The sequence below is a fragment of the Lynx canadensis genome, chromosome B1, assembly GCF_007474595.2.
Source record: "Lynx canadensis isolate LIC74 chromosome B1, mLynCan4.pri.v2, whole genome shotgun sequence".
Taxonomy (NCBI): Eukaryota; Metazoa; Chordata; class Mammalia; order Carnivora; family Felidae; genus Lynx; species Lynx canadensis.
Window position 1 is genome coordinate 137,986,225 of NC_044306.2, and position 27,706 is coordinate 138,013,930.

Here is a 27,706-nt window from a genome sequence, read left to right on the forward strand (position 1 = left end):
ACAGGCCACAGACATTCTGGCTTCCAAGCTTTTGCTAATTTCATGCCACTTGCCTTGCCATTGAGTTTGCAATGGTAGATAAGGGGTGGTGTTGATTTCTGCTGAACTGAACTAACATTTGAGGTGGGAACTGTGTAGCTGCTTGACACCTCTCTCTTTCTTAACCCTCAAAATCCTGGGAAGCTTTGTTATTTTTATTTTGTAGCTAGGTAAAGGAACTTGATAAATTGCTATACACTAACGTATGAGGTGCCAGAATTTAAAACCAGGACTGCTTAATTCCAAAGCAATTGGAACAACATAAATCTCACCTCGTCCATTTTGTTTCCTGGTCATAGTCTCTCACGTTGATTTGTGTATGTCTTCCGTGCTCCATTAGCAATTATGGACTGTACTACACCATTTAACATTACCCCGTTTTGTATTGTTTGTTTCATCTGTGTAGTTCTTGTCTCACACAACAGTTATTAACTGTTTATCTGGCTCCACATTTGGCTGTCTTTTATTTTTTAATAAAGGACAGTGGGAAAAATAAAAGAAGTAAAAGGTGACTAAATGCAATAATTTTGATTGTGTTAGTCTTAGCTACACATTGCAAAAATCCCTTTCAAAATAAGTTTAACTCTGAGTGGTCTCCCAGGGACTTTTTCGCGATCCCTGCAAAATTAAAGCCTAAAAACAACGAGAGATGACATTTATGAATACTGATCACCGAAACACATTAAACAGTGACAGTTTGCTGGAAATCACACCTACAGCACTGACTTCCTAACAAGGAAAGCTAGAAGATGCGGCAGTCTCTCAACTGCAGGCGCATCCCGGATTTCCCCCTCCCAGCTCTGCCAGATGGAACTTTCCCTGCGAAAGCTTTGACGGAACGCCCGCTAGGAGTCACGTGGAGCTGGCGCGTACTCCCGCGCCTTGCGGAATGACGCGAGGCTCGCGTTGCCAAGGGGAGGGGCAAGGCGCCGCGGAAGGGGCGGGGCGAAGGAAGCCAGCCGGGGAGGCGGGGCCGGTAGAGTAGAGGGGCGGGCAGAGAGGGGCGCGCGGGCGGGGAGGGCCCGGCGTATTATGGGATGCGGCGGTGGAATGGCGCTGGGCGCGTGATTTTGAACAAACCCGGGTCTGTGTCTCGGAGGCGCCGCCGCCGCCGCGGCTGCTGGGAGCCTAGGGAGCGCGGCGCGAGGAGCAGGCGGCGGCGCCGCCGGCTTTGGTAAGTGTCAGCTCTGGGGGTGGGGACATCTGGGCGGGCGGGAAGGGGGCGCCGGCCCCCACTGCGGGTGGTGGAGCGGGCGGAGGGCGCCGGACCGCCCCTTCTGGGAGCCTGGGCTGGTGGGTCTTGGTGGAGAGCGGGAACCTGGCGCCCGGGGCTGCCGCGCTTCATCCCCGGGCCTCAAGGGGCGGGAGACCCCTCCCGGCTCGGCCTCTTCCCGCCTGCACCCCGGAGGGCGGCTGTCACCCGGCAAGGCCGGCGCAGGGGCGGCCGCCCGCCCTTCCCGGCAGTCTGGAGGAAGAGTTCCGGCGGCTGTTGACACGCACCTTGCGTGGCCAGAGTAGCAGACTGTGTCAGCCCTGGGTTTCTGGGAACCGGTTTTGCTGCTGTGTCATTTTGTACCAGCCTCTCCTTTCCTTGCTGCCCGCCGCCCCGTTCTTCCTGCGCCCCTTTGTATGATCTCTTATTCGTGTGTGTCCGTTTTCCTCGCGAAGCCCACCATCTAAATGTCATAATGTCCCCGAGGTGCACGGGGAAAGGGAGCGGGCCGGGACTTAGCTTGGCCAAGCAACGGTAAACACCAAGCACAGTGCGGATGGACGGGGCTTGCGGGGGGTGGGGGTGGGAATAAAGTTTAAAGACGAAGAAACTGGGAACACTTGAGACTCTCATCCTAGTCTAGCAGGCTGCATAGGTAAAGAGCGATCGGGCTGGGTGGTAGATAGCACTAGTTTAAAGCCTGAATCTACTGGCTTTTATATGGAGTTGTCATTCAAGAAAGGTAAGGAAATGAAATGGTTTTTTCAACTTCCACCTTACTTAGACTAACTTTTAAAGAAGACAGTAGACTGACCCTGTTCTCAACCTTGAAATTCAGTTTGCTCATTTCAGGTAGATCTTTCAGAGTATATACTGTAGTTCAGTAGTGGGTTTAGAATTCAGCTTTTGAATGGGCGATTAGCAAATCTTTCTGAAAATAAAAAAGGTAACCAATTTAGTTTTTTGTTTTTGCTTTTTAATTGTGTCACAAGCCTTGCAGCTTATGGTTTTGTGTTATTTCTAGGATGATTAAAAACTGCTTACGTTCTTTTTTAGTTATTAATCCGCATAATGAGAGTAGCTGGTGGGAAAGATGGGTAACTCTGGGGTCTTGTTCTAAAGTAAGCTGTTTATTTTCTCTGTATTGAACAAATATATCTGCAGCAGATTTTTTTTTAATTTAGTGACTTAGATCTTAATATTTGGCAAATAATTTTTGTTTAGAGGTGTGTTTCCTGTATTTTAGAAATTGTTCATTCATGATTAGGATCGATATATTTTAAACCTACTTGGGCTTTGAAGCCTTAAACCAATGACAAATTGGAAGTCAATGTTCACGGACAGAAATGATCAGATGAAATTAAGTGAAGAGAGAAATAGTTGAAACTTTATTTTTAAAATTAGTCGTCTTGACCACATTATCAGCAGGAGGATCAGTGCCTGTAATTTACAGATGTGACGGGGAGATAAGACATGCATATGGAAATGGATCGCTCTGTCAAAGTAGTGCTGAAGTGGAGGAAAACGTCAGTCAGTCGGTGAATGACATTAAAGGTCTTCATCATGTTTTTAGTATCTGAAATGAGCACAGTGAATAAAACGCATTGCTTCATCTGTCTCAAGTTGCTTTACTGAAAATGAAAGTGTTTGGATTCTTTATTGTCCTTATGCCGCCTTCCGTGTGGCTTTTGCTCTTCAAAACAAAAATATGCCGGACTTGGGACTCAGCAGGTAGAGCGACTTCCTTTCGCGTAGCTGCCGGGCCCGCAGAAGCACCATTTTTCGCTGTGGGGTGAAAGGTCTCGGCGTGGGCTGTGTGAGCGCTTGTATCTCCCTGTGCATTTGAAGGTTGGCGGGGCGGGCGGGAGGTTTCCCCGGATATGTGGGTGTGCGCCTCTCCGGAGGGGAGGGCTGAGGAGGGGAGGAGGAGGAAGGGGGAGGTTACTGGCGGCGGCGGCGGCGGCGGCGGCCCGGGCTCGGGCTGTCGGGGAAGCTGCTGAGCTGTGATGGTGATGACGAGGTGAAAATGGCGGATCTTTCGAAATACAATCCCGGCCCCTGACATACCAGAGGCGGCGGCGGCGGCGGCGTCGCCACCCGGGCTCCCTCCTCGGCCCCCGGGTCCCCTGTAGCGCTCGAGTTCGGGCAGACTGGGAAAGGAAGCGGCTGGCCGGAGCTACCGTGCACAGGCAAAACAAGCACCGCCCGGGCTCGGAATTGCCCGGGACCTTCTGGAGCCCCCACCTCGGAGCCGGAGGGAGGAGAAAGCGGCAGCCGCTGGAGGTAGAGGGGAAGGGGGTATCCGAGGGCTTCTCTGCACTGAGATCTCTATTATTTAGGGGGGTGGTGGGTAAGGGAGGAATTGCGTTGTGGATCAAGGAATGACTAGTCCAGAGTGCAAAGAATCAGTAGCCTCGTAATGACATCAACATTATTCTATGAGTGTTAAGAGGGCTCGAGTTTGCTCTTATACCTAAGGCTGCTGCTGAGGCCTAGAGGAACCACTAGCACTTATCATGATTTCCTTACTTAATATTTAAAACATCCACTGTGGCGGGTGTTGTTATGGTGATGTTCAGTTTTATAGGGGTCTATGTTTCTTTAGGGAGGCAGAGCATAGGCATTTTATTCTGCATTTAAGCTCTGTGTCTTAGATCGTAGTCTGTAACTTGTTGGGGTGTGGATGCTCACATTTTTTAAACATATGGACCAGTTTTGTTACAATTAAAAATGTTGTCTTTTTCTTTTATGGCTCTGTCATCCATAGAGTGACCCCTTTGCCCCTGCCGTTTGGCAAATAACAATTGAGATACTGTCAGTCATATTTTATATCCATGTTTTTCCCTGCTCCCCCCTCCATTTCATGAATTTGGAGACTAAAGTTATGGAATATTTTGCAATATGTAGATTTTATAATCCAAGGGAAATACAGCTGTGGGAGTTCTATTTTGACTCACAAGTTTTACCTTTGTTGTTAAGGAAGTTGTGATGGCTGGACATTAAGTTGGTAGAGATGAATAGAGACCTCTGCTTTTTTCTGAATACTGGACTTGTTAGCTCTTTGTTTAAAGAGCTGGAGCATTGGAGTGATTGACTTTATGATAGCCAAAGTTTAATTTTGTTTGGTTACCTAAAGATCCAGGTATGTTTTAGATTGTGCTACAGATCCCTCAGGAGTGTTTCTGCTTCCATACACCAGTAGTGTTACTGAAAAGTTACATTTGAATCAAATTTTTATACATTAATTTGGGCCCTCTAGTTTTCCCAGCTTTTGTAGTGGAAGGTTGGGTTCAGTGATGTTGAATATATGAGCCTGAACAGAGAAGTGAGTATTTAAGAAATGCCCACTGGTAGTGTTTATGATTAGCAGTAATTTTCCTTATCCAAGTGTCCTACAAAGAGATGATGTCATAGAATGACATACAATATCATACATCATGTGTTTCGTTCAGAGGAGAAATATTTTGTGTGCATGTGTGTATGTAGCCTAGCCAATTATTTGGCTTTCACTCATTAGAAGAATAAGGGACCAAAAAAATTTTAGAGGAAATAACTGTGGAGGTACTCAGAAGCTTTAGTGAATGAATTTTTTTGTTAATCATTTGATGTTCTTGTATTATCCAGTCGGGATTTGGTTCTGTTTTTTTCTTACAGCTTTATGTTGCAATTATTTGGTACATGTCAGCTGCTAAGTTAGTAGCAAAACTCAGAATTTAAAAAGTAATTAAAATAAAGAGAGAGATTAAAATGCTTTTTCATTGGCTTTTCTTTTAATCACAGAGGACCATTGTCTTTTTTGATTCTTTGTGATTGTCTTTAAAGGCCGGTTTTCACCTTGTTACAGTTAGAACAATTTGTCTATTACTAGTTAGAAGTATGCTAGAAAGAGATGAAGAGTTATGCTACTGGAGATAGCCTAGTGTCTTTTTTGGGGGGGAAGAGGAGCATTATAGATTTTCATTGCTTATTTCAAGTGTTACTATTGGATATCTTTTATATGTCATATACTGTGCTAGGAATAGAGGATACCTCAGTATCATCGTCTCAGGAAACTTTCAGTTTAGGAATCCATGGGAGATAAAGTTGGAAGGATGGATTAGGTAGAGCTTTAATGCAGAAGACCTTGAGAGTCACAGAAAATTTAATTTTTTTAAAGTTTTATTTAAGTAATCTCTATACCCCATGTGGGTCTTGAACTCATGACCCTCAGATCAAGAGTCATATGCTCCTCCAAATGAGCCAGCCAGGCACGGTGACAGTTACAGAACATTTTTAAATACGACAGTGACAGCCTCAGAGATGCACTCGAGAGAGATACGTTCTGTAACTTTTCTGTAGAATGTGTTGTAGGTTAAAGGAGATGGAGGTAAAGATACCATAGTAGGTTGCAAACTTCAAAGATTTAGCAATTCTTGGTTGCAGTGGGAAGGAGACATAATAAAGGTATAATATGCATGTATATTACAGATTAATAGTTGTATGAAGAGACATCAAAGATGATAAGATCTTAAGCCTTACTGTTTGGTAGAATATCGAATGTGGTACATTATTAACTCAAATGAAAATTCTTTTCCTCTTGCTCCATCTAAATCATAGTAACCCTGCAAGTAAATGGAGGCTTAGAGAGATTACTGCTTGGGGTTACGTGTTAAACAACTAGGAGAGCCAACATTCGGAAATGAATCTTTCTGATTTGAATCCCCATGTTTTATCCACCATGTTAGTCTTAAGCATGAATAATATACATATATATAGTTCTTCTTTAAAGGAAAGAAAGTGTATAGGTCCTTAGTATTGGCCTAAATAGTTTTATTAAAATATTTAATTTTTAGATGTATATAAGCATAAATTCTTTATGTTTATTGCTTTTAGTAAGTGTAAAATGCAAGTAGATTTATAAATGAAATAGAAACAAAACTACAAAGCCAGTAAAACAAATTAAATTTAGGGCAATGGATGATTTTTTTTTTTTTAACATTTATTTTTTGAGAGACAGAGCACGCACGAGCAGGGGAGGTGCAGAGAGAGGAGGAGACACAGAATCTGAAGCAGGCTCCAGGCTCTGAGCTGTCAGCACAGAGCCTGACGCAGGGCTCGAACTCACAAGCCATGAGATCATGACCTGAGCCAAAGTCAGTCGCTTAACTGACTGAGCCACCCAGGCGTCCCTGGATGATGTTTTGCTGAAACAAACTCTTTCTTTGCATAGTGAATATACTATTGCCCACCTTGGCAAGGTGTGCAGTTTTCTATATACTGTATATCCTGTGATATACCACTTTTCTCTGTTTGAATGCTGTAAAGCTGTCCTCCTTAAATCACAGATGGTTTGGCTTTTACTTAGCATAAATATATCATTTACCTTGTAAGACCCTTCTGTGCATTTTTTTTTTAGACCACCCTAATTCTAGTACCATTGATTGTGAGTATGAGGTGGTTATTCAGATGATCCAGAGTACACTATTTAACACATATTATCAAAATGAAAATACAGACTTTTCAAATATTCCTCAGGAATAGTCTAGTCCTCCCGGTTTAGTTTGAGAAATGTAGTTATGTACTTCGTTTTTTGAGCTGTCAGTGTTTGATTTTAGAAATCCGGGCTAAAATCCAGATGTTATAGTTAACCAGTTAATGCTGGTGGTAAGATTTAGGTACAAAATTATAGCCCTTATTACTCAGATATTTTTGTCTAATCTGACAAATTATTCACCTGTAATATGACGATAGGTCACCACTTCATAATGTTATATGCAAGGATGAAAACATTTGTTCACCCAGGTTGTCCTTCACCTATAATTAAGAAAGTAACAGTGTTTCAGCACTGATAATATTCCATGAGAAACTTTTTATTAGAGTGCATGAGTGGAGGGGAGGGACAGAAAGAGAGAGAGAGAGAGGGAGAATCCAAAGCAGGCTCCATGCTTAGCACTGAGCTTGACACAGGGCTCAATTCCAAAACCCTGGGATGATGACCTGAGCTGAAATCAAAAGTCAGATGTTCAACCAACTGAGCCACCCACCCAGGTTCCCTTCCGTGAGAAACTCTTAAAAGATGTAAAAGCATAGAGCATTTGCCATTTCTGTCTTACGTTATTTTTTATTTTATATTTATTTATTGTAATCATTCACTATCCTAAGTCAAACCCTCCATAAATCTCTGTCTCAAACTAATTACTGTAATAGCCTTCTAACTGGTCTCTCTGCCTCCAGTCCACTAAAATACTGAGATGAAGTTAATCCTCCTAGAGTACAACTGTGATCATGCCATTCTACACTTGATCTTAGCCAAAAGGCCGAGAAGCGATGTGATCATGCCATACTATTGATTTCTAAGCTTTGTCAGGGCAAGATCTTTGGTTAATTATCCATAATGCCCTTACAAAGTTGGGAAGCAATAAGTATTTGTTAATTAAATGACTGATAACAATTTTAAAATGGTTAAAAATTAAGAGAACCTTATCAATTTTAAGATGAATATAATTGCAGAGGGTATTAGTTAAAAGTTAATTCTGAGTATTTAAAAACTTATTTGAAAAGGAATTTCTCAGTTTGTGCCTTGTGAACTTGTTATTTTATTTGAAGTGTTGTGAAGTCTTAGAGCATTATATAAACCTGTCTTACTCAAATAGACAAACCAAAGTTATCTTTCAGACCCCAATGTAAATAATGCTAGAATTTTAGATGATACCTCTTTTCCATGATTAAATGATTTATTCTTCAAATTTGTATTGAGAAGTTATTACGTGGCAGCTCTGTTCTAGGCATTGGAGATATGGGATCCAGTGATGAAGACAGACAAGTCCCAGTCCTCATGAAGCTTGCATTTTAAAGAAGTAGGGGAGGAAGAATCAGACTATAAACAGATACTTTCTAGTGGTAAATGCTATGATCGAAATACCAGGGTAATGTGACAGAGTGCCTAGGACAGTGGAGATGAGAGTGAGGGTGCTTTTTTAGGTAGAACTTAAAATGTAATATAATTGGACATATTAGAAATCATTAGGTTTTCTGAAATCAGTGAATTTTTAACTCTCATTAGACTTAAACCATTCAACCATGTTCAACTGTGAGAAGGAAAAACTCAATGTATGGCTTCCAGAATTGTACCTTGCTTTTAGAACTTTGTTTTATGAGCAAAAAAAAATATTGGAGGCATGAGGAATACATTGTATGTTCTGTCTTCTTTCCTACTCTAACTTGACGTGTAACCCTTTGTACAGATGAGGTGAAGTAAAGCTCCTCAGTCCTCTTGGCTTGTGAAAACCCTCTCTTTTCTTGGAGTGGTCCTCAACACAGTGGTGATGAGGTTGCATGTGCTAGTACATATCTTCCATTCCTAAGGGATAAAATTAGAGTGATGATTCATGTAGCTACATGGCCAAACCCTTTCCTGCCATGCCCGCAGCTCCTTTTCAGAGTTTCTTTTAGCACAGGCCACCATGCCTTGCATGTGACCCTGATTGAAACAGATATAGATGTCTAACTATAAAGCATTTATCATAGTCTGCTCAGTGGCTTTGAGGTGTGCTGGCTCCAGAATTCTGCAAGGCCCTGTACTGCATAGAGACTGGCCAAGTTAAGCAGACCTTTTCTTGTTAGAAGTTTGAACTTTACTCCTAGTTCAAGGGAGACTCCAATCCTGTAATTCCTAGTCTTTTTTAACAGGACAAATAAAAAGACATTCTGAATAGCAAGCTTCAAAATATATGAAGCAAAGATGCACAGACAAGGAGAAAAAGAAAAATCCACAATCATATCTAGGGATTTTAACAGTCTTTCTCATTAATTGATAGAAGAAGAAAAAGTGACAAAATAGAAGATATGAACAACACTATCAGCCAACTTGATATAATTGACATTTGTAGAACACTGCCTTCAGCAACTGTAGAATACATGTTCTTTTCAGGTGCACATGCAGTGTTCACTAAGATAGACCATATACTGAGCCATAAAATAAGTCTCTAATTTGAAATAATGGAAAGAGTATCACATTCTTTGGCAATAAATAGTAAATTAGAAATCACTAATAAGATAGAAAATCCTCAAATATTTGGGAGTTAAATAGCATGTTTTTATTTTTCCATGGTTCAAAGATAAAATCTCAAGGAATATTAGAAAATATTTGAAGCTAGTAATAATAAAAACATACTGAATGCAGCTAGAGGTTTGGGGCAAATTTTTAATATTAAGTGTTTATTTTAGGAAAGAAGAAAGGTTTAATCCGTGAAACTAAGAATTTTAGACATACTTTTTTCTGGGAAGAGCCAGATAGGAAATATTTTAGGCTTTGGAGGCCATGTAAATCTGTTTTATATAATTTATATATACTTTTCCCCCCAGCTATTTAAAAATACAAAAACCATTCTTAGCTGGAGAGCAGTAAACAGACTATGGGCCTGATTTGGTCTGTGGACTATATTTTACTGAACCCTGATCTATGCTTCCATCTTAAGCTTCTAAAAGAACAAATTAAACATAAAGCAAGTAGAAGGAAGGAGATAAAGGTAACAGTCAATTAAATAATAAATGGACAAAGAATTGAGAAAGTCAGTGAAGCCAAAATGGTTCTTTGAAAAGATCAATAAAATTGATACATCTTCAGCCAGACTAATTAAGGAAAAAAAGAAAGAAAGAAAAAAACACAGAAATTACCAAAATGAGGAATGAAGAGTTGACATTTCTACAGACATTAAGATGAAAGAATATTATGTATAATTTAATGCTAACAAATTTGACAACCTAGAAGAAATAAATTCCTTGAAGGATACAAACTACCAAATATCAAAGGTCACTGAGTAACCTGAATAACCCTATAATTACCAAAGAAATTGAATTTATACTTAAAAAACAAGAAAGATTTATGTCTAGATGGACTCACTGTTGAGTTCTAACAAACAGTTCAGGAAGAAATGGTAACAATTCTATGCTGACTTTTCCTGAAAATTGAAGAGGAAAGAATATGCCCCAACACATTTTATTAGGCTAGCATTATCCCCGACAGCCACTCTAAGAAAAAGAACTACACACCAGTGTCCCTCATGAATGCAGACAAAATATTAGGGAATAGAATTCAGGGATATATACAAAGTATAATACATCATGACTGAGTATAGGGCTTATTTCGGGAATGCAAAATTGGCTTAATAATTAAAAAGGCAATATAATTCAAGGCTAAAAGAGAAAAGCTGTGTGATTATCTCAATATTTGCAGAAAAAGCATATGACAGAAATATCCATTTATGATTGGGGAAAAAAAAAGAAACCAACCAAACTCCAAAAACTGGAATATGCTTCCTGAACCTGATAAAGAGAATTTGTGAAAAACCCACATCTAACAAATGAGATTGGTAATAAGGCAAAGATGTCTGCTCTTACCACTTTTATTAAACATTTTACTGGCGGTCCTACTCAGTGTAGTAAGGCAAGGAAACGAAATAAAAGACACACTGACTGGAAAGGAAGAAATACAGACATTATTCTCAAACAGCATGGATTGTGTTTGTAGAAAATCCTAAAGAATCTACATCAAAAAACTAAAGTTAATAAGTGAGTTTACCTGGGTTGTAGGCTACATGAACAATATGAAAAAAAAATCGTTGTATATACTAGCAACAATTTGAAAATGGAAAAAACAATTGCAATCCATCAAATAACATGAAATGCTTAGGGATGAATTTATGTGCAAGACATGTGCATTTGAAATATAAAACATTACTAAGATAAGTAAGTAGAGAGATATACTGTTGGGAGACAGTTTTCCATTGCTCTTTGCACTCCTGCACCTCTGCAACTGAGGCAGCAACTGCCCTTTTAAATGATCATTTCTAGGATGTTTGTATAGCAAACAGCCTTGAATGATAGAAATAGTGACTCGTGCTGTAACCAAGGGCAGATTTGCTTATTGTGCAGTATAATAAAGATAATATCTTCTTGTGGACAAAAGGGCAGGTGTGCTTCAGCCCATTACAAATGAATCAGATTCTCTGAGCTCAGGGTTCTTAGTTGTGATACAAACATGATTCTCTCATGTTCCTACTATACTGTAGTAAGTCCTGTGTCTCTACCTAGGACTACTGTGTGGTCTGCCAGTATCTGTGAAATGGTAACAGAAAACTTAGTTAGCTTACAAAGAGGGTCTGAAATCTGATTGCTCACAGGTCTTGGCAGTTTGGGCCATGAAAATGGAGTGCTGGCAGAGACATAGCTTTATGAAAGAGGAAGGATGAGAGCCATGTCGACTAGGTTAGGGGATATGAAAAGATTCTGGCATCTAGTAGTGAATGCTGTCACCCAAGTGGTGGGCAAGGGTGGCAGGGGCAGGGGAAGTATTCCAGTGTTCTGTCTCTTAATGGATAGTTAGGGTCTGAACGGAGAGCCCAAATGGTGCTTTGATTGTTGTACACTCAACTCCATAGCCCCAGCTGAAAGGCAGTGTGGCTGTAGTCACTGAGTTAAGGATCCCGAAAGTTGAGATATTGGTGTCAGAGGATATAGAATTTTGGGTGAATTAGAAGTTTGTTTAGTTGAGTTGGAACTGTGGGTACTTGAAACTGAAAGTAAATTCATTGCCAAACCATATCTCCTTCTGTGACTTGACTTCTCCCTCCTCCTACACCTTGACTTCAGGTGCTTTAAGGAGAGGGATGAATAGAGATTGGGCAAAGATCTCCCTGTCCTTAAGCGGGGACCAAAGGCCATACCCACATGTCTAAATATACTGGTGGAGATTCAGAGCAGGGAGTCAAAACTTCATGGCTCTGTTGGATACTGGCACCCAAGTCATCATCCTGCCTTATTCTGTGGGGAATAGAGTGTGCAGATGCAACTGATGGGGCTTGGGCACCGTTTGCAGTAGGTAAGGGAAGCTAATGTGACATGATGGGTTGGGCCCTTTGTTGTTATGTACTATTGTGACTCCCATTGCTAAAGACATAATTGGTGTTGATGTTTTTACATGTCTACTTTAAGTTCCCATAAATATCTGAGGGGATTCTCCTGATCAGAAAGAGCTGCATGTAGAGAAATGTTAGTACTTTGAAGTCTCAAAATGCTAGTCATTCCTTTGAGCTACAAGTTATTGTGACTGATGATTTTATAGTATATATAAAGAGCTTATCCAACTCAATAAGAAGACAAAAAAAGCGGGGCGCCTGGGTGGCTCAGTCGGTTGAGCGGCCGACTTCGGCTCAGGTCACGACCTCGCGGCCCGTGAGTTTGAGCCCCATGTCGGGCTCTGTGCTGACAGCTCAGAGCCTGGAGCCTGTTTCAGATTCTGTGTCTCCCTCTCTCTCTGACCCTCCCCTGTTCATGCTCTGTCTCTCCCTGTCTCAAAAATAAATAAAACGTTAAAAAAAATTAAAAAAAAAAAAAGAAGACAAAAAAGCCAGTATATTTTTTTAAAGGCAAAAGATTTTAACAGGCACTTTTCAAAAGAAGATGCACAAGGGGCACCTGGGTGGCTCAGTCAGTTAAGCATCCGACTTCAGCTCAGGTCGCGATCTCACGGTCTGTGGGTTCGAGCCCCGCGTCGGGCTCTGGGCTGATGGCTCAGAGCCTGGAGCCTGCTTCCGATTCTGTGTCTCCTTCTCTCTCTGCCCCTCCCCCATTCATGCTCTGTCTCTCTCTGTCTCAAAAATAAATAAAAACGTTAAAAAAAATTTAAAAAAAAAACGAAGATGCACAATATACTGCATATATAAAAAGATGCTCATTGTTATTAGTCATTTGGGCATTGCAAGTGAAAACCACAATGAGATATCACTTCACACCCATTGGAATGGCTAAAATTAAAAAGACTGATAATACCAGTTGTTAGCGAGGATGTGGAGCTGCTGGAACTCTTGCACATTGCTGGTGGGTGTATACAGTGGTACAGCCAAGTTGGGAAATAGTTTGGCAGTTTCATGGAAAGTTAAAAATAAGTTTACCTTATGACCCAGCAAGTCTACTTCTTTGTCTTTATTCAAAAAATATGAAAATATATATCCATAACAAACTAGCAGTGTTATTTATAAGAATCCCAAACTGGAAACACTACAGATGTCCATTCACAGGTGAATGGATAAACAAATTGTGGTAGATTCATATGATAGAATATTACTCAACAATAAAAAGGAACAGAACTTGTAGTAAGTGAAGGAATGAAGACAAATTTCAGTCGTATTGCATGGTTCCTTTATGTCACAAGTACATAATGTATGATTCCATTTATGTGAAATCCTAGAATGGGCAAAAGTCAAAACTAATCTATAGAGATAGAGTAGTGGTTGTGTAGGATGGGATGTTTGGGGTAGGGGATTGACTGTAAAGGAGTAGACTTGTTTTTTTCTTCATTTAAAAAATATCAGTCGTAAAAGTTTAAGGCAATGTAATTTTGTGATTAAAATTATGAACTTTGGTATCATAAAACATATCCTGAGTTTGAGTCTGGGCTCTATCATTTACTAGTTATGTGACCTGGGACAGATTTTATAATCTAAGTTTCTTCATCTGTAATGTGGGAGTGGTAATGATACTGTCTCAGAATGGTTGTGAGGATAAATTGTGCTATCATTGGCAAACACTCAATAATGATTAATTTTGGCCCTATTAGTATCTGTCAGTGCTAATTATAATTTGTTGCTCATGTCTGTTAATCTCAGAATGGGTATTGTATTTTTGTATTTTAAAAAATGGGAGAAAGAATGCTGATTAGGTTTCTGTGGATCTTTAATGTTGTATGGGCAAGCAACATTACTATTTAGTCAGTCATGATCATGATGTAATGTTTAGATAAGGGTACTGACTTCTTTATTGGAAGTTCTACATAACCTTTGGCTAAAAGCATCACAATTCCGGGGTGCCTGGGTGACTCGGTTGAGTGTCCGACTTTAGTTCAGGTCATTATCTCATGGTTCATGAGTTCAAGCCCCACATCGGGCTGACGGGCTCACTGCTGTCAGCGCAGAGCCCGCTTTAGATCTCTGTCCCCTTTTCTCTCTGCCCTTCTGCGCGCATCTGTCTCTCAAAAATAAACATTAAAAAACATTAAAAGTAATAAATAAAAGCATCATAGTTCTGATTTGTTCGTAATCTGCTTTATTATTATTACCACTTTTTTTGTAATGAGACTGGTTTTTTACGCCTTTTAAATGCTTTCTTTTTTGACATTTTAAATGGCCAAGGAGGATTTGAGAATCTTTTTTCCAAATAAAGTTGTTTTTGGTATGAAGTTAATTGATCAGACTTGAGCCAAATAAGTCATTTAATCTGCACTTGCTGAGATGGATTACTCTGGAACTCCTTTAACATTATTTTGAGTATTTAATGGATTTTTATAGATGGCAAACTACCCTCATTTTAGGACCTAGCTCCCTAGAGATTTGAAGATATTTTCCAATATTTGTTTACATTTTAATCTTTCTTTGTGTGAATCAGCAGTTTTCAAGTTTGTCAGTAGTTTCAAGTTTGTCGCTCAATTATACATCAGTAATAAATAATGATTTTGTCACTTGCATTTTTTTAAATAATTTTTTTTCTTAAATCTGTTTTGAAAACTAGTAATTTATTCATTTTCAACTTTATTGCAGCGCCTGATCAACTTTCTAGCTGGAGAACGATCATGGAGGTGGTGCCAGCTGAGGTGAATAGTTTGCTTCCAGAGGAGATAATGGACACTGGTATAACTTTAGTGGATGATGATAGTATTGAGGCTGTTATTGTTTCATCCCCAATTCCCATGGAGACAGAACTGGAAGAAATTGTCAACATAAATTCTACTGGTGACTCTACAGCCACGCCCATTTCCACGGAACCAATCACAGTGTACAGTAACCACACTAACCAAGTTGCAGTGAATACCACAATTACTAAAGCAGATTCTAATACCACAGTGAAACCAGCTTTTCCAAGTGGCCTTCAAAAACTTGGTGCTCAGACTCCTGTGACTATATCAGCCAATCAGATTATTTTAAACAAAGTATCACAGACATCAGATCTTAAACTTGGCAATCAGACCCTTAAACCAGATGGACAGAAGTTAATTTTAACAACTTTGGGCAAGTCTGGTTCACCAATTGTTTTAGCACTACCCCATAGCCAACTACCCCAGGCTCAGAAAGTTACAACTCAGGCCCAGTCAGGAGATGCTAAGTTACCACCGCAGCAAATTAAAGTAGTTACCATTGGAGGGAGGCCAGAGGTGAAACCTGTCATTGGTGTCTCAGCATTGACCCCAGGAAGTCAACTGATTAATACAACAACTCAGCCCTCTGTGTTACAGACCCAACAGTTAAAAACAGTACAGGTAAAAAAAAAAAAAAAAAAAAAAAAAAAAAAAAAAAAAAAAAAAGAAGGGGGCTTATTAATTCAATTGCATGTTAAAAATTAAATTGATTCTTAGTTGTGTTTGTAGGGTAATTAAATGCATAGTTGTTATTGAATTCTTTTGAATGTTGCTTTTAGTAATTTTGTGGGTTTCTTTTTTTTGTAAAATTTGATATGTCTAATGCTTTGAAAATGTTTGCTAGAGGACTTAGAGCAAACTTAATTTTTGTTAAATTTCTAATTTAGTGTATTTATAGCTTTTTCCTCATTTTTAAATGCATTTTATTCTCAGTAGTAGTTTGATTGCACGTATGCTCTGCTGGTATAAAGATACCAGAGTTGCTGCTAGGCTGTCAAAAAATCATTCAGACATAATTTTTTTCAGTTAACAGATGGCCAAAGTCTAGGAAAACTTGCTGCTCTGAGAAACCCTTGGAGCCAGCAATAGTACATACTAGCCAGCGTGTGCCGCCTCTTTGCAGTTTACTGTCCATTGCCATCACTCGTGTTTACAGTGTGGAAGAGGCAGTGTCACATGATGGAAGGTAACATATTGGCTTTAGAATTGGACCAGCTGGATTTGAGTGACCTCTGTGCTACCCTATCACCTGTGGAACTTTGGATCGGTTACTTCTCTTGAGTTTTTTGCTTTAGCTGGAAGATGGCTATTTGATCATGATGAAATACATAGTAAAAGATAGTACTGATGTAGTTCTCAAAACTTCAAGGATCCTTCAGAATGGTTCCTATTGTTAGTATGAACAGGATCCTAAGATAGAAGGTTAACAGAGCATACATTCAATGGTTCCCAGTTTTTTAAGCTCAAATAGGCCTTTTGAGGTCACCACTGCTCTTAAAATAAAATGATCCACTTAATATCAGGAAACACAAATGCATTCCCTGTTTGAAAGGTTCATCTTCCAGAAAAAAGGAGGTGTGAGTTAGAGAACTCATGCAGGTATATAAAGCAGTAGGAAGATTTGAGGAACTATCCACACTCTGCTGATATTAGAAATAATGTTTTGGTTATTATGTTGGCAAAATAACTAGAAGCTTATTTTTCTTGGGTTTTTTATTTAAGCACTTTGTATGATTTCTCAAACCTTGTAATTTGCCCATGTTCCTCCTGCCACTATTAAATATTTAGTGCCCTTTTCTTTCTTGTTCATTATCATCTGTCACTTATCTCTGACTTCCTTTTACTTCTTTTGATGAGAATCTCTTGAATGAGATATACTGATACCATCAAGCATCTTGTTGTCAAGTATCTTGTCTTTTTAAAATCAGTTTTGAAACTTGTTTTTATTAGTTTACCAGAGTTTATCTGGCTTTGGAGATGTGGATCATAACCACATTCACAATAAACTGATAATGAAAATCAGAATGTCATTTTTTTTCATTTATTAGAGCAACGTATGCATGCTGTTTCATGACCAGTTTACTTGTATCTACAAGGTTTCTACTACAGTCCCCTAAGTACTTACAGTGAAAGCATTTATTGTTAATTTTATAAAACCTGATTCTGTTTATTAAAAAAAGAACTTCTATTTTAAAAAAATAACAAAAACAGAAGAAACCCCAATTAGAATATTGTTCCACTTGTCCAGTTATTTTTAGGCAAATCAGATCTTTCCAATTCAAAAGTAAAAAGCTACAAAGCTCTAAAGCCTAGAAAAAAAAAAAAAAAAACAAATAAGAAGCTACACATCTATGTTTCCTCTTTAGGCACCAGAATATGTGGTTTAGTATTACACGGTGTATATGATTCTCTGGTTTTTTTCCTAGACAATCCTCAGCGTTGTCTTAAGTTTAATCAGAGTATTGAAACTGTTAGGGTATGGACAGCAGGTAAGGGTGGAAGAAGGAGACCCATCTTGAAAAATGAAGGAAAGAGGTGACAGTTGAGGCCAGAGGCAGTAACAAAGAGGTATAGTTACACTTAATTACAGATATATAAACACTTTCCCATGTTTCTTGTGCGTAGTGTGTAAGAGTAATTAATAACTAAGAGTTTGGAACAGTATAGCTCCTTATTAGTTGCTGAGTCTATATAATACAATGCCAATTATTACCTGCATGTATTATTTGATTATATATTGGGCTATATTTGTAAATTTCCTTTTTTGATTCATTTTTGTCTTTGTTGATTAGATAAATTTATTAAAAGTGATACTTTATGTTTTGTTTTACTTAATAATTTTGTTCTAGAGTAGTTTAGAATTTATAATACAAATTATTATAGTTCCTTGAAGGAACTATAAACTGTTATTTTCAACAATGAGCCACTAAAGAAATGTAGCCACGGGGGCAAATTGGAATTATTCATTTGAATAATTAATGTGCCTTTGGTTGTATTGTTTACATTTTTTCCTGATTGGTAAGTATTCATATAGTCATATGATTGTGAAAATCAGTTAAAAATGGAGAAATACTCTAAGCTCCTAAAAGAATGTTTATTATAAGACATGGGTTTCTAAGAACATCAATACTTTTATCTTTAGAGATTATTAATAAGTCAATAGATGACATATTCTGACTTATTTTAGAATTTAGGCCTGTAAATACATTTGGGAAATATATCCCCTTTATGTCTCCCAAATTGCATCAATGGTTATACATTTATTTGGATATATCAGTTTTGCAAGCTGGGTATTTTTTTTTTTTTTAATTTTTAATGTTTATTTATTTTTGAGAGAGAGAGAGACAGAACGTGAGCAGGGGAGGGGCAGAGGGAGACACACACACAATCCGAAGCAGGCTCCATGCTCCTAGCTGAGCTGTCAGCACAGAGCCCGATGCAGCGCTTGAACTCATGAACTGTGAGATCATGACCTGAGCCGAAGTCAGATGCTTAACCAATTGAGCCACCAGGCGCCCCCAAGCCGGGTATTTTTTTATACAGTAATGGATCTCCTTGTTTTGTTTTTTTAAAAAATGATTTGTATTTCATTTATATATTTTTTTGTCAGTAACATGTTCTGAGTGTAAGAAAGTAATATATTCTAAGTATAAGGTAATGTATTATTTAGTTTATAATTTGAGCACAACGCTGATATTTTTCTAGGTCTGTGATCCATTGCAGCTTCTGGTATGCTTATGTTATTCAAATTGGTCGTGTTTATTCATTTAAAATTTTTTTGTAATGTTTTTAATTTATTTTTGAGACAGAGAGAGACAGAGCATGAACGGGGGAGGGTCAGAGAGAGAGGGAGACACAGAATCCAAAACAGGCTCCAGGCTCTGAGCTGTCAGCACAGAGCCTGACGCGGGGCTCGAACTCACGGACCGTGAGATCATGCCCTGAGCCGAAGTCGGATGCTTAACCGACTGAGCCACCCAGGTGCCCCTCGTGTTTATTCATTTTAAGTCTTTATTTCCAATAATAGCAATTTCAGGGCCTTAGTTTTCATATCTGACAAAATATTTAATGTCTCCCCTATCACAACTAAATTTCTGCTTTTAACTTTTAGAAGAAGCTATATCTTTGCATACATTGATAATTTCAATATTAAAACATTGATAACTCTACCCTCTTTGACTTGTGGAGAATTTTAGTTCAGGTGAACAGGATGCCAATATAATTTAAGATCAGGAATGAATAAATATAGACCCTACCTTCAAAGAATTGATAGTCTAATAAACAGTATTTTAGCAAATGGTATTTCTAGAGGCTTTGTCTTCAGAATAGTCTGTTTTGCCAAACTTGTCTCTTTGTATCCTAGGATATTAACTTACTCAGTTGTTTGTTTATCTACTCTAATATATAGATCTAAAGCTGAGGGTCTAATCATAACCTGTCTTTAATGTGTATTCATATTTTGCTTCCAGGGGCCAATGTAATTGCATTTACAGGTGGCTTCATCATTTGCACTATGCTTTCTTAACTGACTCTATCTTTTTATTACTGAATAATTTGTTATTTTGAGAAAGAATATTGCTGTCATGTTTTATTATTGTTTATTATTAAGTAAGCATTATTAAGCATTAAAATTATTTTTAAATACTCTTTTCGTTTTCATCATATGCATATTATCCTACAGACTAAAGTAAGGATTTACAATAAAATGTAAAGGTATTGCTATATATTGGCTTAAGGATGGGATCATATTAGTATTTTGATGAATGGCTGCATTTTAGATGTTTTTAACATTAATATTTAGATATATTCTGTTAAATGAGCTGGTTTCATATGTATTTCTGTATATCAATCTTCTGTTTAATTTTGACTGAATAGGTGTTTTACAGAAACAAATGGCCTTCATAGTTATTTATATATTTCAGATTGCTAAGAAGCCTCGAACACCAACCTCTGGTCCAGTAATCACGAAGCTGATCTTTGCAAAACCAATTAATAGTAAAGCAGTTACAGGACAGACAACTCAAGTATCACCACCAGTCATTGCAGGTTATATTTCTTTATAGTTTATTAAGCTATATATTTACCTTCCTTTTAGGTTTAAGAAAGGCTGTTCTGCCATCTTGAAATGTTTTAGTGCAACAAGTAGAGTTATTATAAACCAAACTAGTTAATAAGAAATGTTATTTCTTACACTTATTTAAATGTGTGCTCTGAGCAAATGCCTTATCTCAAAATCAGTCCATTACTTTAGTCTCCTTAGTTTTTGGTAGAATTTTACCATGAAAGTAGCAAAGTCTTAACCTTCAGTAATACTAGCTAACATTCATCTAGTGTTTACCACATGCCTCGCACTATTCTTAGCCCTTTACATGTAGTCACTTATATAGCCCTTGGGCAATCCTGGAAGGTAGGTACTAATAACAGCCCCATTTTACCAGTGTAGAAATGGAGGCACTCAGCCAGTAAATGGCCGAACTGGGATTTGAACCCAGGCAGTTTGTCTCTAGAGCACACGTAGCTAAGTTTAATTGATTTAAATTAATACACGTGAGAGTATACTATTTCATGGTTTCTGTTTGTTTTTGGTTTCAAAATGCTTTATATGCAGTTTTCTATGAACAGAAAATGGTCACAATGATAGTAATTACTTATGTGATAACAAAATTGTAGCTATATTTACCAGCAAATTCTTCAGTGTGGCCGAATGCTCTTTATTATATACTTTAATAATTTGTCATCACCAATTACTGTAACACCTCAAATCTTGACTTTGAGTATTTCGTTTTCTTTATTAGTTTATCTGCCATTGTATTCCCATTCTGGCAGTTCTTTGACTTTGAGATCTCTGATCTGTTAATCATTCTTTCTCAAGAATCACTCACTTCCTGTCCTCAGATTCTTCCTCAGTCAATATGGAGTCCAAGACCCATAATTATCACTTCGTTGCAACACCATTGATATTCCTTTCCCTTTCTCCTTCTATAATGGCTTAAGTCCAGCACTCTTCTTACTCTGCCTGGCAAGCAGTGTGATCTTTCTAGAAACATACAGCCATGGTGACTGGTCTTTAATTCAGAGCTGTACTAACATGAACGTTTTCACCACTTAGGAGCTCATTTCTAATTTCCATTGTGTTTTAAGGGCTTATGGAAGTACCTCTGGATGGTAAACTTTGACTAGATACTTTCAAATGCTAATTACCTACATTCCTAGAATGTGTATTCTTGAGGAAGGTACTTTAAATGTTAACTAACCGTGAGGGGTAGGTGGGAGAGGATATATATGAAAACCACTGTCCACCATTTTTGATAAATTTATAGACAGTGTAACAACAGGCAACTCTGGAGTCAGTGGCAGTGATCTGTCATTTTCCTGAAGCTTTGCATTGTGTTTAGGGAGGCTTCTCGTTTTAGCAAGTGAGAGGAGGCATGGAAAGATTGTAGTTTGAGGGCAGTATTGTTGGGTGAATGTATTTTTCTCTTTTGGCCCTCAGCAGAGATTTGTGATGTTATAGGAGGCTGCTGTCTTGAGGGCTGTCATGGGGACAAGTATGGCCCCAGAGGGAAGATTGGAAAGCGTTTGGATTTGGATCTGGTTCCAGAAGTGGGCTTCAGTTGGCTGAAAGTAAGGAAGGCTTTGGATGTATCAATGAAAAAGGGACCCCAGCATTCCCCTGGGAAGTTTTTGGGAGTTTTTGGTGGAGGGGGTTAACCAAGAGGAATTTCTCAGTGCAGTGTTTTTTACTATTTCTGAGCTTGAGAGAGTCCCTTACATTTTTTAATTGTGTGGGAAAATTATACGCTAAACAATTGTGGTGTTTGTACATGTGCCTGAGTGAACATTTGGTCAATGCCAAGATTTCACCTTTGACGTTTGACTATAATGATATCATTGCTGGGTCTTTGGGTCATTTATATAATGTGTTTGCACATTAATCATAGTTTCACCTTTTAATTACGGGCAGACTTCTTGGCCCTACCAAAAGGCATAGATAGACTTCTATTAAATTTCATTAGAATCATTGGCATTAAGTTCAGTTTGGAGAGAGAATTTCCACTGTCAACTAGTTCCATTATATAGCCTTTTAAATTCTTAGGAACTAAATTTTAAAACACTGAAGTACCTCTCCTGTTGAATTCTTTTATCACAAGGAGGTTCTGTAATCTTTATATTGTAGCTATTGACTTTTCAAAGTACATTTAGATTGTTTTTTAACGACTTTTGGGCTTCTCATTGAAGATGGAAATCTTTTTCTGTCTTACAGTCAAGATAAACTTAAGTTTGTGTGTAAGTGATTTTTTTAAAAATGCAGATCTGATCTTGTCACACCCTTGCTTCAGATTTTCTTGGCCATATTCATTTCTTATCAGTTTCTTGGCTTCAGTCTGTCAGATTTGAATTTAGATGCCAGTGCTTTTTTAACATTAAAGGCATTTATGATCGAATACATACCTTTTTCATTTTCACCTAATTTAACTTATTTTAAGAAATTACCAAATAGACCATGTTCTCTCGGGATTTAGGATCTTGGCATTCCTTTTTACTTATGATGCCTTTGTTTGCCATACTCTTCCCCTGATCATCTCCTATGTATTCCCTTAGAACTTAATTATACCTACCAAATTCTTAACTTTAATTAGACTTCTATTACATTTCATACTGGTTTTTAATATTTCCATTAGTCACACTGTGTTATAATACTTGGTTTTCTTGTCTGTTTCCCCTACTACATTTATAATTTTTCTTAGTGGTAATTTTTTGGCTTTGTTTTGTTTGTCATGTAATTTTTAAAAATTAATTTATATTGGGGCACTGGGGAGGCTCAGTTGGTTGAGCCTCTCTCTGTCTCTTTCTCTCTCAACAAAACAAAACTCTCTTAAAAATTAATTTATATTTAAAAATTTTTGATAAAAATACATACATAAATTGTGGCATAACATACATAACATTTTAATCATTTTTAAGTGGACTATTCAGTGGCATTAAGTATATTTACACTGCTGTACCACCGTCACCACCATCCATCTTCAGAACTTCTTTCATTTTGCAAAACAGAATCATTATTAAACAATAACTCCCCATTCTTCCCTCCCTCCCAACTCCTAACAGAAACTTTTTGTCTCTTATCAATTTGACTACTCTACATATCTCATATAAGTGGAATCACACAGTATGTGTCCTTTCGTAATTGGCTTATTGCACTCAGCACAATGTCCTCCTAGTTCATCTGTGTTGTAGCATGTAAGAATTTTTTTTTAGGCTGAATAATATTCCATTGTGTGTATGTGTTCGTAAAAGAACATTAACGATAGTTCTTTTACCTTGTTTATCTCTCTTTCCAGACTTGGCACAGTTTCTGGCACATAGATGTGGTTCAGTGAATATGTATTTTGAATGAATATGTATATCATGGAAGCAATGTGGTGGTGTGGAAGGAGCTATTGGGAAACTTGGGTTTTAGTCATAGCTCTTGTATAGATTTTGTCTGTGATCTTGGGTAAATAATTATCGATTCCTCTTCTATAAAATGTTGATTCCACACACTTCAGAAGGCTTTGGAGACAGTTTAATGAGATACAGAGGTCCTTGTTATCAGAGCTCCCGAGGTACAAGGTTTCTACAGTGGAGCAAGCTTTATCAATGTGAAAATATTCACTAATAAATTAATCTCTTAAGAATTAGTCCTTGCTTAGATAAGCCAGCTCCCTGCCTGTCCCCCATCCCCTATCTTTTGGAGTATGTTTCTTGATTCTTGGAGAACACCTGACAGTGGAGTGTAAATACCTTGCAAATTGATTTCAAGGGGAGGTTGTAGAATTTGCATACTTGTTGAATCTGTCTGTGGAGCTAAGGATAAATAGGGATTTGGAGATTAGATAATCAGGAGGGATGCTATCTGGATGAAAAACAAGCAAGCCCCTCAAAAAGAATAACTTGAGGGGCGCCTGGGTGGCTCAGTCAGTTAAGCATCCGACTTTGGCTCAGGTCATGATCTCATGGTTCGTGAGCTCAACCCCCCCCCCCCCCCTCAGGCTCCACACTGTGTCTCCCTCCCTCTCTCTCTGTCTGCACCTCGTGGGATTCTCTCTCTCCCTCTCAGTCTGCCCTCACTCACTCATTCTCTCTCTCAAAAAAAAATTTTTTTAAGAGTAACTTGAATTTTAACAAGTATAGAGGGTTCTTGGGAAAATTGATGAAATCCTGAAATATTTTGGCCTGGCAGAGATGACCTTCAGTATGATCAAGTTGTGCCCATTCAAACTGCATCTGTCATTGTGCTGTCACACTAATTTTCAGAAGAATCCTCTTTCGCCTAGACTTAACAGTTCATCCTAAGAGTTACTGTAGTTTTAATTATAAACTCGAGTTTTGTTAAATATAAGCAAAAAAAAAAAAAAGGAAAAGGAAAAGAAAACTGAAAGATTTACTCTTAGTTTTCTTATTTGTAGTGAAATTTTTGTCCCTGTCTTAAATGAATTCACTTTAAGTGGCCTTTTCTGGATCAGCTATTTTCAGGAATTGAGGATTTTCTGCATTAACTTTTTCTGACACTTTTTTCTGAATTTATGTAATGCCAAACAAATAAGAAGTTATAGTAATAACCATAAGTGATGAGCATTTTATAAAACTGTGTCTTTATTGGTCATTTCTTTTCTTTTTTTTTTTTAATGTTTGTTTATTTTGAGGGGGGTTGGGGGAAGAGCAGAGATAGAGAATCTCAAGCAGGCTCTTCACTGTTAGTGCAGAGCCGAATGTGGGGATTCATCCCATGAACCACGAGATCATGACCTGAGCCGAAACCGAGTCAGATGCTTGACCGACTGAGCCACCCAGGTGCTCCGATAATTTATTTTCTTAATATAATCATTTTTTGGGCTTCAGGTTTATCCCACAGATAACTAGTTTTAGAAACTAGAACAGGCAATCATTTTACTTCAGGCAGGTTTAGCACTTTAGGGTGGTCTAAAAATATTTGATGCAGATTCATTTAGTTTATATAGAATTGACTTAGTTATGTTATTCAGGTTAAAAAAAATCAACTCTCAACTGAAATTTGTTAATGACTATTTCAATGAAATTAAATGTAAGTGTGTACTACAAATAAATTGAAAATATTTTAAACATTCATAAATGTCAGATCAACTTGATTTTAAAAAAGAAACTGTATACTGTGTCAGAAAAAAATAATCCGGAAGCTCTTAAGTGCTAGTTTTTTATTTTTGTCTAAAGAGAAAGTCCTTTCTTTTTTCTCTTTCTCTCCCCTCTCTCCCTCTCTCTTTCATCTCCAGATATATTTATAAGTTAAATCATAGCATCTAAGAAGGAATTTTAGAGATAATGTAGTTATCTACCTTTTCTCTTCTTTGGGTGCTTGAATTCCCTTTTCAGCCAGTGAATTTGATTATACAGCGTCTGCTTGGAATGCCTTCAGTGACTAAAAACTCACTTGTGGTGAAACAGTCTTTTCAAGTGGAAATTTTTGTTAGAAGTTCTTTCCTAGTGCTGAACTGAAACTTCTGTTTCTGTGCATTTGTGCTATGCATCTGATGTGATAGAGAGTGGCTCTAATCCTTCAACTTGACAGCCTAGAGATGAGTCGGGATAATCTTGGCTTTCCTGCCATAATAAAAATCTCTAAATCTCAGAAGTTTAAAAAAATTTTTTCACTTTTTATTCATACTTGATAAGATCACATATCCATTGTGGATTAGAAAGGGGGCTCTTCTTACAGTCTCACAAGGACTCAAGCTGACAGAGGAACCGACATCTCAGATGTGGCAGAGGAAAAGTAGAGCTTTGGAAGGTCTTGCCTTGGCAGAAATGTTCTGGCCCAGAAATGCAATACCTCTACTCATAGTTCATCGGTTAGAACTTGTCATGTGACCCTAACCTAATCACCAGGAATGGGGTGGGGGCGGGGGGTGCAGGGAGTACACAGTTCTACCATGTGCCCAGAATGAGAGAGAACCAGAATACTTGGTGACTAGCACTAATGACTGTCACACGGTCTTTCAAGAATTTGGAGATGTGTCATGTCTTTGTATTCCTTTCTTGACTAGGATAAAAATTCCTAGTATTTCAGTTCATGGTGAGATGATTCCCAATTTCCTAACCCATCCAGACACCCTACAGTTTTCTGTGTTTTTCCTGAAGGGTAGTGTCCAGAAGGGTTCACAGTATTCCTGTACTCCTGTTGGAATCTGTCAGAGAAGAACTTTTTGTTTTCCTTTTGGCAGTCTAAAATCAGATAGTATTAAATCAGATAGTCTTCAGGTTAGTCCAATGTCTGTTTTATAGATGTGGGTTGAAATTGTATCCTGAATGATTTAAGTTCAGAGTAAAACAGCTGTAGTATAGTACAGAGATTAAGTTTTGAGACTTGGATTCAAGGCCTGACTTTCAGGAACTGTGTTACACAGGGCATGTTGCACAGTTGTCCTGAGCCTATTTTCTGATAAATATAACTTAACAGGATTGATGAGAACAGTGAGAAGTGTTTTCATGGACTTTACATAAAGTGGTATTAAGATACTAAGTGTTACTAAGAAGCATTGTTTTGTTTCCTTCTGACTAGTTTCACCTTAGTTCATTAGGGCCTCACTTGAGTGTTTAAGTTCCTACCTGGATACATATGAAATAGTGAACATACAGACTACAGTCTTTGTGGGTGTAGATCATCATCACATACATTTTATATCATTATTGAAAAAAGTCAAACTGATGTGCTGCCTCTCATTTGCAGGTAGGGTTCTTTCACAGTCTACTCCCGGGACTCCATCAAAGACCATAACAATATCTGAAAGTGGTGTTATTGGATCAACTTTAAATTCTACAACACAGACACCAAATAAAATAGCCATCTCACCTTTGAAATCGCCAAATAAGGTAAAAAAAAAAAAAATTAGCCACAAATGCTCAAGTGTTGTGGTTAATGCCTTTATGTTCTTACTAGTCACTTTAGATACTTCAATTTTAACATATTCCCAAACAAGTAATAGGCTTTCATCGAATACTAGATTAATTTAGTAATCAAGAAAAAAGAACTTATTCTAAACACATAGTAACTTAGTAATCTTTTTGCATGCTAAGATAATTTCCATGGCCCATATCAATGCGGGTACAACAAAAATCTTTTGAATGAGGTACATAATGTGTATAGTTCTCAAGTTAATATTTGTGCAAAATTATTATCTTTGGGAAGTCACATATGTAGTGACTATATGAATATAAAATGTTGAATGTAACTTTATTGTTATTTTGATAAAATACTCTGTTTTCTGCTTAAACTGTCCTGGGTTTTGTGGAGACCTGAGTTTTTGCTGGGTAACAGATTACCCAGAGTACTAGAAATTGCCATCAAATGCTGGTCACCAGATTCTCAGAGTTTTTAGATTTAAGTATAGTTCATTCAAAGCATTTGAAAGCTTTTCATGATCTGTTTTTATTTTAAGGTAGCTAAGTACTTGTCATTTTACTCTTAGTTCACTTCCTAAAACACGCAGATGTCATTATACCAGCATAACATTTTGAAAAGGTATATTTTAAGGACATTTCAGGTGTAAAGCTAACCATCATTATTCTGTGAGATGTCACCTTTGTGATTCTGGAAACTTACTGCCCTTTTTATGGCCTTTTTCATTATTTACTACTATTCATAAATAGAACAAACATTAAATATTTGTTTCACATTTTTTAGAAGTATAGCTGTTGGTTTCTGTTATAATGAGACTTGAATATAATATATAAATATGATGTCTCTTTCACTTTATTAATAATGGGATTCTACC

The 27,706-nt window shown here is 37.9% G+C and overlaps 1 protein-coding gene across 5 annotated transcripts in view; it reads left to right on the plus strand.

Moving 5' to 3' along the window:
* The first annotated feature begins 1,048 nt into the window (after nt 1–1,048).
* Nucleotides 1,049–27,706, plus strand: part of LIN54 (lin-54 DREAM MuvB core complex component) — a 74,875-nt gene continuing 48,217 nt past the window's right edge. The window contains exons 1-4 of one of the 5 annotated variants that reach the window (XM_030313556.1): nt 1,049–1,213; nt 14,824–15,539; nt 19,841–19,964; nt 26,662–26,804. In XM_030313556.1, coding sequence (XP_030169416.1) covers nt 14,856–15,539; nt 19,841–19,964; nt 26,662–26,804 — 951 coding nt within the window. In that variant the 5' untranslated portion in view covers nt 1,049–1,213; nt 14,824–14,855. Of the gene's footprint in view, nt 1,214–3,222; nt 3,536–14,823; nt 15,540–19,840; nt 19,965–26,661; nt 26,805–27,706 lie in introns of those variants that run through there. The other 4 variants (XM_030313559.1, XM_030313555.1, XM_030313558.1 and 1 more) reach the window with 4 other exon arrangements.